The following is a 14,142-nucleotide window of genomic DNA, read 5'->3' as shown; positions in this document are numbered from 1 at the left end:
GGACCCAGGCGTCCATTTGCAGGGACTGCAGGAAGATTAGGGAGGCGGAATTATAATGTGGGGGCTCGTCACTACCCCCATCACCTCCCTCTCCCTGACCCCCCACCAAGATTTTGCAGAGAGAAATGGCTTTTGTACCAGGTCATTCTTTATAATTAAACTCACAGTATCCACCCCCTCGAGCTGGCCCCGCCTCCTTCCTGGGGAGGCAACGTCCCCTTTCCTGCGGGGTTCGGGTGGGTCGCCCGAGGCAGCCGGGCGGTGCGCAAGCGCAGCCGGGCCCGCCCCCCACGCGTCAGTCCTCCTCGGTCGACTCCGCCCCCAGAGCCTCGAGCATGCGCCGCCGGACCTGGGAGCGCCGCAGGTGCAGGCGGTAATCGCCCAGCAGCAGTTCGTCGTGCCGCACCAGCCGGTGCAGGAGCCCACGGGGGCGGATCCCGGAGCGCAGCAGGCGCGAGCGAGTCTGGAAGTCCGTCACCGTGATGAGCCACCTGCGAAGGGCGGAGCGGTAGGGATCTCGCTGATGGTCTCGGCCCCACCTTCGATTGCCGAAGGGTCGCTACCTCGTTCCTGTTTACCAACTACTGTCCTCCGTCCCTAAACTCCACTCCAGCCCTGCCCTTTCGCCGAGGTCAACCTGTACCCTGACCTTCACCGGGGGTCATTCTAGGCTCGGTCTTGACAGCCTTGTTATGCTTCCGAATCACAGTCCGGCGAGGCTCCATCGTCTCAAACCGCCTCTCCAAGGCCCGAACCTCACCTAGGCTCTCCAGGTCCCATCCACACCCGATTACTCCTGGCCCTGCCTCTACTGCGTGCTCAGTCCCCTCCGCCCCCTCATAGCTGCCTTTCCAGGCTCAGACCCCACACCTCGGTCTTGCGTATCAATGTCACCATCTGGCTCACTCCGAATCCGGTTCCCCATTCACTTCGAATCCCGCCTTCTCTTTAAGTTCAGCGGGCCCCGCCCCTTCTTACGATGCCGTCGTCCCGCCCCTCAGCGCTATTACACCAACCATATTCATATCTAGTGGCTCCAGGCCCCGCCCCCTCACTGCCCTAACTCCGACTCCGCCCCGAACCCACTCACCCTAGACCCCGCCCCCTCGCTGCCTTGACTCTAGGCTCCGCCCCTGCGCCGCGCTCGCCTGTCCCGGCGGCCCGCAGTCCCACAGATGACGTTCATGTTCTCAAAGCGGATGCTGCTCACGCGCCCGCTCTCCATGGCCCCGGGCAACTCTGCCTCCAGCGCCTCCAGCACCTCCAGGTGGGTAAAATCCTCCTCGGCCTGGGGGAGACGGAGAGAGAGCCTCAGCCCGTGACGCCTGGGTTCAGTCCAGGTTCAGAAGTCACCACCTGCGAGAGTCCCAGGTGGCATCTGAGGGGCAGAGATCACCCTCGACCCCAGGGTCTTGTCGCTCTTGACAAAGGGAAGACGACAGGTATCTCTCAGTGGAAAAGCATCTACTGTCATTCTAGGTTATTCTCCAAAAAATAAATTCTCACCAGGCCGATTTGCCAAAAGGTGATGAACAGTTGGCTTGAATGAGTCACCAATTTAGCCAGTTTTACCAATCTACCGAAAACTTTTCCAGCCATCTGCAATGGATGGTGCTAAAAGCTATTGAAGATTTCTGCAAGGATTTAAGTTATACACTTTTCCTTTTGTATTCATATCAGTATTTTAAGGAACGTTCAGTTGTCAAAAGGTAAGGGTCATAGGGGGTTTTGACGTCTTGTCAATCTATTAACATTCAGAAACATAGATTGATTACTAAACACATTTTCAGCACAAGATTATCATGTTGAAGGTGATATGCAGCATCTAAAATTGCTGAGGAATTAAAATGAAATCATGAAATTGGCCACCTCCAGAAAGGCAAGCCTTGGTTGAGGGGGGATGGGAGGCTGGAGGATCTCTTGCTCAAAGGCACAAAGGAGAGTGATGGGGTGGGGATTGGTCTCTAAAACAAAGCTGGCATAAAGTCACACAGATTAGCTAAGGGGGCTCCTCAGAGGCTTGTGCCCAGTATACAGTAAGCACCCTAGTAACGTCAGCTCTTCTCATATAATTATCGAGTGACTGGTCCCCTAATAGATACATCCTCTGATTGAGGGCAAGGATTGCCAAAGGATTCGTACACTGAATGACTAGTTTGCTGAATGTGTCAAAAACATGGGCTTCTTGAAATGAGTTTTTGTTATGTTTGTAAACTTTACAGAATTTCTTAGTGGATGGATTAGTAAGACTTTCTTTGTCCTCAGTCTCCCCATCTCTATTTCTCAGTCTCCCCTTCTCTCTGCGCCTCGGTCTTCCCTCTGGGATGAGTAGTGATAAATTTGATGACTACCCCTTTGACAAATTCACAGTCAGTTTTCAGCAAACTGTCCTGGTGGCCAGGTGGTCAACCACAGAGCCTGGATTTAAACCCTGGCCACCTGGTTTCTGAGCCTGTGTCCTTTCTACCACCCCACCCAAACTGTACAGAAACCAAGGGCCTGGGGTCACAGGAGCAGGGGGCCACTCACCGAGGACTCCATGCAGAGACAGAGGGGCTGGGCAGCAGGCGGTGTGGGGAACTTCCGGATGCACGGGAGCTCTCGGTCCAGGGCCTCATATTCTGCAATGACCTGCTGCAGGTACTGCTTCCTGGGGAGAGAGCGAGCAAGCAGAAACCCCAACGTCAGAGGTCGCTGCCATCACATTTGGGGAGCTGAGGTCAGAGGTCATGAGGCCAGAGGCCACTCACGAGGACTTGACAGGCCTGCCCAGGCTCCGAGCCTGCGTCTCCTCAGGGGTCTCCAGGTCCGCAAGGAGGGGTCCTAGGGAGGGAGAACCCAATGTCAGCTGCCCTGAGCCTTCCGCAGCTATGCTTCAGCTTAAATGAGCATCACTGTCCCTGCCAGCACTAGAATAGCTCCTACACCAGTGCTGAGCTGTTTACTGTCTCTCGGCTCCAAACTCCAGCCTTCTACACTGGCTCTGTGATGCCTGGGCTGGGACGCTATAATCACCTTTCTGCTTCAACAGCTGGGTTCCTTTAAGCTCAGCTTAAAGGGGGCTCCAGAGGAGACTGCAAAGCAGGAGGAAGCTGAACAAACTTACTCCTTTTTGCTTCTTCCAATCACCCCAGCCACGCTTCTTCACAGCAGCCGCGTCACTTCATTCCACTCATAACATTCGAATCCAGTTTGCAGTTCTTCCAACACTCTCAGAACTAGCCTCTTGATGGGAACTTGACAGATAACAGTTCTCAAATCTGGCCCCTTGTCAACCCCACTATCAGCTAACTGGTCTCTCTCTTATGGCTGACTGCTAGTTATACTATGTAATCCATTTTCCCCTCCCTGTACAACCCTAGAGTCTTATGCAGCACATGGCTACCCAGCTAGAGACAACAGTTCCAAACCTCCCTTGCAGCTAGATGTGGTCACATGACCAAGTTCTCACCAATGGAGTGTTGTGTTAGTGGGAGTGAAGGGTGCAATTTAGGAGTCATTTGCTTAAAAGAAAATTGCTTGTCTTAGGCTTTTCACCCCTTCCCTTGGACTGGAATGTGGATGTAGCAATAACCCAGCTTCAGCCAAGCTAGTATATGGTGAACAACAGTACAGGAATACAATGCTGCATCCCTGAATCATCTTGTGGAGCCAAGATGTCACACCAACCTGGACTACCTACCTCCCATTACACAGGAGAGAAATAAACTTCTGTCTTTTTTATGCTATTGTGTTTTGGGGTCTCTTTGTTACAGCAACTGAAAGAGAGAAAAGCAGCCCTGACAGCCAGGCCCTGGTGCTCTCCTGCTGGGAACAAACAATTTCCCAAAACACCAACATCAAGCAGGGGCACTGTGACCTTCATAGACTGAAACAAAAGCAAGGCCACTTCCAAATCATGTCTCAGCACAACAAAACACAAACATTGTCCAAACCACAAAAATGACCAGACACCTCTTCCTTGCTCAGAGTTGACAGCTGCTTAACTAACCATTGCATTTGCTCCATTTACTCCTCTTTCCTCTGGATAAGATAAAGACACCCAGACATGGACTTAGCCCTGCTTCCTGCCTGCATCCAATCCAGAGCAAAGCCCCACTTCTCTGAACCCTCCCTAAAGTCACCTGATGCAGTTGAACTCCTGCAGTAAGTCCTTGCTGACAACCTTGTACCGAGATGTTGTATGTGTGCAGTATTCCTCATTACAAGTCAATAACGTCACCTTTGTTTAACTATAGGCAGTGGTGTGCTGGCATATGTTTAACAACAGGCTCTCACTCTCTTGCTGTCTCACACACACACGTGCACACACAATTACACACTTGGAGCATTTGCCAATTTTTATGGTGTCTATACTCTCACTATGGCCAATTTCTTGCTATCAACAGTTTCAACGACTAACTTGCAAAATTCAAGAATCAGTTCATGAGGCTGACTCTAGCACACCACTGCCACAGGTATGCTCCTGGTGGTTTTTGACTTCAGGATGTCAACACAGCTTAGTCTCTACCATAGTTAAGTACATCTCTCTGTTCCCTGATCTCCTGCCTCCCATCAGTTTCCCCAGGGCAGCTGGGGTGAGCTCTTCACTTCAGTACCCGATGCTTACAAGCCACCAGAAGCTTCCACTCGCCTTCAGGATAAAGTCCTTACTGTGGTGGACACTGGCTCTTCAATGTACGATCTGGGGACATTTGTCTGAAGTGCAGCATTTCAGAGCTCACCCTAGACCTACAGAATTAGAATCTGCATATTAACAAAATCCCCTTTGAGAAGCATCTACTCTGCCTGTGGTTACCCCTGTTAACCCCAGTTCACCCCTAATTATTTTCTTCCAGCCATACTGGCCTCCTATCCCTCAAACCCTGTAGTCTCTTTCTCAAATATGTCTACTTAATAATAACAACAATTACGTGCTATGCTACGGTCCCTTCTTTGTGCCAAGTACTTTTAAAAGTACTCTTCATTGCATCCTCACCACAACCTTCTGAGGTAGTCATTTAAAAAACGTTGAAACAGAAGCACAGAGAGGTTAAGTGACTTGCCTGAGGTCACACAGCCCAAATTGATAGAATCCGTATAAAAATCTAAGCATCTGATCCAGAGGGCATGTTCTCAGTCTTTCCTAGCTGCTTCCTCTCACCCCACTCTTGTCTAGACAGCAGCCTCCTGACTCCTCTCCCTGTTCAGTTACCCCATTATGGTAGCATTTTGCAATGTAGATCTGATTGTATGGCCCCTTTCCTCAAAACCCTTCCAGGACTTCTGATTGTTCTTGGGATAAGTGAAGTCCAAAGTCCTCCCTGTGGCCCACAAGACCTCACATGATCAGATCCTGCCGATGCCCTAAGCCTCATCAGGCACCATCGTCCTCCTTGTTACATTCCAGAAACACTGTTTTTCTGTGACTTGAACTATATATGATCTCTCCTATCACAGGACCTTGGCACATGCTGTAGCTCCATGTGGAACTCTCTTCCTCCTCACTTAGCTAATCGAGTCTCCCTGAGTGTCTACTGAAGAGTTCCCTGTTATGGACATGATCATAGCACCATGTATTTCCTCTCATCACGGTTGCAACTTTACCTTTATTTACATGATTCCTCAATTACAATCCCTCTCCGCCCCATCTTGTGAGCAGGATGAGGGCAGGGGCTTCTCTTTTTGCCCTAGCATCTAGCAAAGCTTTAGGCACATAGCTGGTCTGTAGTATTTATTGAATAAACCCTGCAGGGAAATAGCTATCAAATGCAATGTGTAAACCTTGTTTGGGTCCTAATTCAAACAAAGCAACTGTGAAAAATAAATTTTTGAGATAATGTAAATATGTACTAGGTATGAAGCAATATTCAAGAATAATTGTTAATTGTTAGGGATAATTATGGCACAGTAGTGTGTATTTTTTTTAAATCCCCAGCAATTAGAGAGATGATACTGAGGTAGAAGTGCAATTGTGTCTACAAATTTCTTTTTTTTTTTTTTTCTGACCGGTAAGGGGATCGCAACCCTCAACATGGTGTGGTCCGCACCACGCTCAGCCAGTGAGTGCACTGGCCATCCCTATATAGGATCCGAACCCGCGGCCTCGGCGCTCCCAGCGCCGCACTCTCCCGAGTGAGCCATGGAGCCAGCCCTACAAATTTCTTTAAAACAAATTTTTCCTATAGAATGTTCCCTCCAAAAGTCGGGGAAGTAAGGGGGGGAGGTAGGCACTACCCTCCCCCCCACAAACTATCAATAGTTATTGAAACTAGGCATTGTGACACGTGGGTTCATTACACCATTGTCTCTATTTTTGTGTATGTTTGAAAATTTCAATTAAAAAAATCCTTTACATTTCTATCACAAATAACTTAGAAATAAAAATTTATACCCTGGAAAAGTGTGTTAAATGACTCAAAAAGTGACTCTAGCAACATTGTCAAAGATGCATGTGAAAAAATGTGAATACAACAGTTTCTCTTGAAATATGACATTAGAAATAACATTTCTAAATTAAAACAATGAGGGCCAGCCCGTGGCTCACTCAAGGGTTAAGATTTCCTTACCGGTCATCTTATCTAAATAATTGATTGATTAATTAATTAATTAAAACAATTATTTTAATTGTTTAAATGTATATGTGAAACTGCTAATAAAAGTATAAATTTAAAATTAAGTACTTATTGAATAATTGAGTAAACACAACACAACAATTTCAAACTTTAACAGGCATCTTGGAGTCCTCCTGTGTTCCTTGGAGGAAGCTGGGGTTGGAGAGATGAATGAGACTCAGCCCTGCCCTTCAAGAACTCCCACTCTGGTGTGACAGGCAGTCATTGTAAAAGGCAATATGTGCTTCAGTGGAGGAGTAACAAAGTAGAAGGAAAGCCCAGTCTGGGGGCAATCAGGGAAGGCTCTCTAGAGGATGTGTTGTCCACAGTGAGACCTAAGGGGTAAGAACGAGTTTGACATATAAAGAGATCGCAGGGAGACAGATGTTTTATGCAGAAGGGCCAGCATGAGCCAAGGCCTCTAAGCAAAAGAGAACAAGGTTATCTGCAGGAACTTCCCAGAATTCTCCTCTGCCTGACGACTAAGGAGTGTTTATTGCAACTATAGATTATTAATTATTTGTGGGATGGCATGTTTTTTGTCTGCCCTCCCTGCATGAGAACAGGCTGGGTCATTTCATCCATTAGGCACTACAGGCAAAATGCTTGGGACCCATGGGCTTTCTAATGGCCTATGCTCAAGTTTGCAACCTTATAAACTAAAATGGTATTGGTTCCAAAACACCACAAAGAAAACAGCAAAATCAAAATGAACAAATGTTGGTCTACAAACCAGACAACTGGTGGACTCAATTCCACTCAAATTTCTGGAGGGCTGGCTTGTAAACCCACTTTTCTGGAGATATACATAAATTATATTTATCATGTGGGTAACTCAGCCTAGGTGAGAGATGGTATGGGGTGGGGGTTACCAAAGGAAAGATGCCTTCAAAGACACCAAAAGAGACCTGATGGCAGAGAAACAATGCCTGTTTTGCCACCAGGGAATTTGCTTTAACTTGCATAGCACCTGGCACAAAGCAAGTGCTTATAGCAGACACCCAGAGAGAAGACCCCCGTACCCAGTCCCATCCTTCTTCCCCTATTTGGGGAAGGTCCATTCCTCACCTACGTGACTCAGGGGAGGCTGACTCATCCCCTGTTCCCTCAGGTATACCCATCCAGTTTAATGCCTCCCAACTCTTGCTGTTCAGCAGAACCACCTGGCAAGTATTCAAAAAATACAGATGCGAGGGTCCCAATCCCAGAGTCTTGTTAAATGGGATCTGAGGTGGAATTAGGTATGGGTTGTTTTGTTTGTTTGTTTGTTTGTTTGTTTGTTTACTTTAAACGCTTCCACCTGATGTGCAGCCAGAGTTGAGGACACCTGACTAAAATAATCATGACAATTCCATTCCTCTTGCCAGGTAGAGGTGGGCAGATGACAGTGCTGGTCAATAAGATGTGAGGAGAGGTCACTTGGTGGGGGGCAGGGGAGGGTCTAAGAATGAAGACCTCTGGAAGTGATGCCTGGAATTGCGGCAGCCACCTTGTGACCATGAGGCAAGCAGCTGGTGTACGAAGGTAACATATTGCAGACCAAAAAGCTGGGAGATACAAACTGGGTACTCAATGACATCTACCTACTCAATGACTACTGTCTCAACCAAACCCACCATCCCACCCCCACACTTCTGGGTTACTTTTGGTGTGAAATAATGACATTCCTATTCTTTACACTACACCAAGTCCAGTTTTCTATTACCTGCAGCCACGTGCATCCTCACTGAGATATTTCTCAACAAACAGTGAATGAGTGAATGAATGAATGCATGAACTGTACTAAAGCACAGAGAGCAAGCAGGGACTCCTGGTATAGGAGCCTGAAGTCAGCAAGAGGCAGACCACACAGGGTCTAGAAAGCCAGGCTGAGGTGCTGGGACTATACTGGGGGTGATGGGAAGTCAGGGAGGCTGTGAGCGACGGTCAGCCAAGGTCAGCACCAGATGTCAGAAAGACCCCTCTGGAGCCATGTGGGGGATGGACTGGGTGGGAGAAAGTGGAGACCAAGGAGGAAGTGAGAAGAGGGTTCACGTGGAAGAGAACAGGACCTAAGCCCGGGCTGTGGGGATAGAGAGGAAAGGGCCGGGCAGAGAGAGTGAGAGAGTCAAAGGGCAGGAAGATGGGGACTAGTGGGCCATGGGAATGAATGGGGTGTGTGGGAAGAGATGGCACCGAGTGTCTAGCCCAGTGGCTGGGTTGATGGTGCGGCCATTTGAAAATGGAACTGGGGAGGGAAAAAGCAGCTTTAGGGGAAGATGCTCAGTTCAGTGTGGGAGACCAGGAGAGCAAGGGTGTCTAAGTGATAATGGCCACAGAGGAGTTAGGGCCCCAGAGGTACATGGGAAAAGTAGTTCTGGGTCAGAGTATTGGCCAGGGAACTGCAGAGGCTCGTGGGAAGTGTAGTTTGTGGTCCAAAGGATCACTCTCCAGGAATCTGGTGAATCTGAGAGTCTGGGGTGGCTCTCACTTTAGAGTGCCAGAGACTCACTTAAGGTCACACTGCAAGCCAGGGCTACCACACAATGCCTGGAGGAAGGAAATCCGTGCCCCGACCCCCACCGAAACACACGCACACACAACAGCTCAGTACCTGCCTCCTTGTGCAAGGGGTTGCCCATGGTCGGGGAGCACAGGGGCTCCACCTCTTGCTGCATCCTGGGAAGGCAGGTGGGGGACGTCTCAGGAGGGTGGCAAGAAAGGTTCTGACTGGGCCACCCACCCCAGCCCCTTCTCCCGGCTGCTGCCTCCTCCTCCTCTTTGAAGCGCCCGGAAAAAAATACAGAACTGGAAGGCTGAGACCACATGGTGATCCGGGTTCCCCTAATCTCAGGGGCTCCCTGTGGGCCCCAGTTAGTTTTGTCCCCTTTCCCTGTTTCTCCCCTGATCTCTCGCTGTCTCCTTGAGTTTCTTGCCCCACACCTCTCTCTCCCTCTCCCTTCCTCATTCTCTCCCCATCTCTCTGCCCCTCTCCCTCCCTCCCTCTCTCCCCATCTCTCCTCCACGCTTTCTCTTGGTTTCTCTGCCCTTTTCTTCCCCGCTTCTCTCCTCCCTCGCACTGTCTCCTCAGTCTCCTCCATCAGTTTCCCCAGCATCTCCCCAGCCCCCCTTCCCTCCCTCTCTTCCTAGTTTTCTGCCTCTCTCTAACCCTATCACCCTCTCTCAGTTTCCCTACCTCTCTCCCCATCCCTCCCCAGTCTTCTTTCTCCATCTCTCTCCTCTCATAGCTGCCTCTGCTGCCCTCCTGGGCTCCTGTCCCTTCTGTCATCCCCTGTCTGTTCCCACTTGCCCTCCGCTCATCCCTATCTCACATAGGAACTGGTTAGATACAGGCAAGATTCAAACAGAAACCGGATTCTCTATGGGGGAGGGGAAGGTGGGCAGGGGGCCTGGTTGCCATGGTACTTCCAGAGGGAGGGGGAGGGACTGGGGGCCTGGAGTCCTGGGTCTGGGGGCTTCTGGATCTCAAGTGCTAGAGGGAAGGGGTCTGGCCACATAGGTGTCCATTAGACCTCCCTTTCTCTGTGTCTGCAGAGCTCTCAGCAGGAACTGTGGAGAGGAGGCTGGTCTTCTCCTTAGTTTTTCCATCTGTCCTCCTAGTCTCTGTCTCTGCTACTTGTATCTCTGTTTCACTCCCTTTCTCTTTACTTCCGGATGGTCTCTGCCTCGACTATCTATTGTTCCCGTTTGCTAAGCATCAGTTTCCTGCTTTCTAGGTAGTAGCACCTTGATTTCCTCAGTAATTTGTTCAGGGACAAGCTTAAGAGTCCATCTAGGCTACAGAGTCAACCCTCGAACTTTTACTGTTAGAAAAGAGGATCTTTCTCTTTCCACTGAGGTTGCTAGGCTGGCCAGAGCTGAGCCATGGTTGGAGCTGCTGGGGGACACCATGTCACCAGGCAGAGAGAGAGCTTCCCTAAGAGCAATGACCCCAAAAAACAGAACCCCCAAAACACAGTCAGATTCCTGGTGATGATGGGACACCCAGACGTAGATGTACCTGTAGCCTCATCCATCCACCCAATAAATTCCTTCTTATGCTTCAGTCAATTCTATTTGAGTTTCTGTTACTGGCAATTAAAACAGTCCAGCCTTGCATAGTCTCACGCAGTTCTGTGGCCCTGACTCTCTTTAGGCATCTTCACATCTCTTTCTCTCCCAACAATCTGTCCTTCTCCTCTTTGAGTTGCCAATTCCATCTCTGCAGGATGGGAGACATCTTTGATTCCCATGACCTCAGTCACACCTAACCCTCACAGCCCATCAGTCCCCAAGCTCTATCCTTTCTGCCTCTCACTTCTTTCTTCTCCTTCCTCTTCATGCCCATATCCCTGGCACACACTCAGGCTTCATCCTCTCCTGCCTGGACCCTTGTCCCAGCCTCCGTCTTGTCCTCTCATCCTCCAGTCTCTTCCCCTCATTCCTTTCCCACAGGCAAGGCTCCGGAGGGGCCTTTCTGCACCCAGAGCTGACTCTGTCTCTTCCCTGCTTGCAGCCCTCCCATGGCTCCCCAGTGCTCTTGGACAATGTTTTAGCCCCTTAGCTGGGCATTTAAGATCTGCCTGATCTAGTTCCACCTCACCCCTTCAAACATTCTCCAGCCACTCTTTATTATTTTATTTAATTAATCCCTCCCACATATCTCACCACATTCCTACCTCCACTCTTTCCACACACTGCCCCTTCTGCCTGGAATGCTCTTCCAACCACCCCTTTTCCCCATGCCCCAGATGCCCTCATCCTTTAATAAGAAGCTAAAATGCCCCCTTCTAGGGCTGGCCCGTGGCTCACTTGGGAGAGTGCGGTGCTGACAACACCAAGGCCACGGGTTCGGATCCCTATATAGGGACGGCCAGTTAGTTCACTGAGTGAGCGTGGTGTTGACAACACCAAGTCAAGGGTTAAGATCCCCTCACCGGTCATCTTTTAAAAAAATAAAATGCCCCCTTGTCCAGGAAGTCTTCTCTGACTCCTCCTCCTACCCCTTGTGCTTTCTGTCTCCTCCCTCTGCCTATTCTTTATCTGCTCCTTTTCCAGGCCTCTGAGCACTGTCCCCATATCCATCTTGTTCAGGGATTTGCTTCTTGACTCATCTCTCCAGCATTGCTCCACACAGGGCCAGGCCTCAGGGAAGGTCAGGACATGTGAGTTAAATGAATAAAGGAGTGACTGTTTCCTTCTATCTCTGTGACCCACACTCAGAAGCCACCAACCCTCAGTGCCCTGTTCATCCTGGTCCTCATGAGGCAGCATAGGGTGAAGAAGAGCTTTGGAGTGAAACAGACCAGCCTCAAATGCCATGCCCAGACTGCGACCTGAGGTAAATGTCTTTCCCTCTCTGAGCCTCAGTTTCCTCATCTCTTACCAATAATGTTATCTTCAAGGGCTGCTGGTGCTTAAATGAGCATCTTTCTAAGTCTCCATCTCTCACCCTCTGCGTCTCTATACCTTTCTGTGTGTCTCTGTATCTTCATCTCCCTCTTCCTCTCCCTCTCTTTCTCTCTCGTGCCTGTCCCACTTCCTGGCCTGGCACCCAACCTGGGACACAAATCCCTGACTCAGCATTTTCCTCCAATTCCAGAAATGATGTCAGTGCTGCAGTGGGAGTAGGGCCGGTTGCAGCCCTGGTTGGAGGGTTTGCATTCCCCCGTCCCTGTCCACACAGCCCCTGCCAGCTTGACCTACTTCAGTGTTTTCTCTCTCCAGGGAGAGCAGTAGAAGAGGTGAATCTGTGTTTGCACACGTGTGCATGTCCCTGGCTGTGTGTGTCTGCATCTATTTTCTGGCACATTTGTGTGTGAATCTGCAGGTATTTGTGCAAACTCATTTATTCACTCATCCATCCGTCTATCCCTTTATCTATTTCTCCAGCATCCATCCATTCATCCAACCATCCACTCATTCAGCCATCCATCCCCTCATTGGTCTCTCCAGCATCTACCCATCCATCCATCCCTTCATCTATTCTTCCAACATCCATCCATCCATCTATCCATCCATCATCCAACTTCCGTTGACTCATCCAGCAATACATCCATACCTTCCTGCACTTATCCATCCGCTTGTTCATTCATTCAACCAACAAATATTTATTGAATACCTACTCTGTGCCAAGCACTGTGTCAGGCAGCAAGAACACAGCAGTGAACAAAACAAAGTGTTACCCCCATGGAGCTTGTATACTCAGCAGTTCTCAATGTACCAAAATCCCCCCTGCCCTCAGGCCTTATACAGGCTGTTCCTTTTCCCTGGAGCATTCCCCCCTCTTCATCTGGCCTATGCCTACACACCTTTCTCAGCTCAGCTCAGAGGTCACTTACTCAGAGAAGAAGCCTTCCCTGACCTCTTTCTCAAATGCACAGAACCCTGGACTTTCCTTCATAGCATTAATCCTAGTATGAGGATACCAGTGTGCATCGTTATTTTATTATTATCTGTCTCCTCGAGTAGACCATGAGCTTTCTCAAGGCTGGAATTTTTGTCTTTTCTTTTTTTCCCCCCACCAGCTGAATTCCTGGTGCCTAGCAAAATGCCCCCCACACAGTAGGTGCTCAAATAGTATTTATCAAATGACTGCATGAATTAAGTTCAATGAATGTGGAGGACTTCCTCTGTCTCTGTTCCCTGTCCAGTACTCTTGACACCATTGTACACTCCCAGTGACAATGACATGCAAGGTCCTCAAACACCCTAAAAGCAAATAACATAGTGGCTAAAGACAAGGGCTCTAGATTCAGATCCGCATGGTTTTTAATCTCAACTCTGACACTTCCCTGTTTGACCTTGGACAGGTCACTTCTCTCCAAGCCTCAATCTCTTCTCTTGTCAAATGCAGTTAATGATTAAAGGAGCCAATGCACGTAATTACTAGTTATAACACTAAACACTACCCATTTTTTCTAAGCACCTCTTCTAAGCCCCAAAATAACTCAATGAAATAGAATCAAAATTTTTAAATTATTATTATCCTCATTTACACAGATGGAAACTGAGGCATAGAGAATGTAAGTAATCCATCCAAGGTTGCAGTGAGAGAGAGCAGAGCTGGGATTTGAACCCAGGTGTTCTGCCTGCAAAGCCGCACAGACAACCATTGCACTACAGCCACCTCTCAATGTGTGGGCAGCCTCAGAATCTGAGCAATCTCTTTGGAAAAGTGTCATGGGAGTCTGGCAAGCCCATCTGTGTACTCCTTTCTGAACGTGGCAATCACTGCATGTCTTTCCCTGTGGGACGGGGCTGCCTGTGGATCCTCGGCAGGCCACTGCTGGGTGTCACACTGTGAGAGTGGGCATCGGGACCTGCATGCACCAGTGGTAGGTGTACACCCATGCAAGCTTCCCTGGGTGAAAATGCAGATGCATCAGGGAGAATGCAAGAAGCCATGAGGATGGGTCTGTGGATGAGCCTGGGAGGCATTTCTGGGAGATTCTGTGACTACAAAATGTATACATATGTAGCAATTGGAGGTGGGGGGAGGAGGGAGGGTAATCTAGTTAGAGGGAAGGCTTAGGAGACTTGTATTAAGTAGCATTTGCAGAAGAAGCAA

At 49.2% G+C, this 14,142-nt stretch overlaps 1 protein-coding gene across 1 annotated transcript; it reads right to left on the bottom strand.

Annotated features, from left to right (window-relative positions):
- Nucleotides 1–295: 295 nt before the first annotated feature.
- On the bottom strand, nt 296–9,250 carry C3H19orf81 (chromosome 3 C19orf81 homolog). Its single transcript, XM_063092252.1, has 5 exons — nt 9,187–9,250; nt 2,751–2,823; nt 2,530–2,650; nt 1,149–1,282; nt 296–491 (listed from the first exon to the last, which is right to left on the bottom strand). The coding sequence occupies exons 1-5, from the start codon at nt 9,248–9,250 to the stop codon at nt 296–298; spliced, it is 588 nt and encodes a 195-aa protein (XP_062948322.1).
- Between the last annotated feature and the right edge of the window lie 4,892 nt (nt 9,251–14,142).

This window comes from Cynocephalus volans, chromosome 3 (genome assembly GCF_027409185.1).
Source record: "Cynocephalus volans isolate mCynVol1 chromosome 3, mCynVol1.pri, whole genome shotgun sequence".
Taxonomy (NCBI): Eukaryota; Metazoa; Chordata; class Mammalia; order Dermoptera; family Cynocephalidae; genus Cynocephalus; species Cynocephalus volans.
The sequence above is the reverse complement of the archived record's forward strand: the minus strand, read 5'-3'. Positions and strand labels throughout refer to the sequence as shown.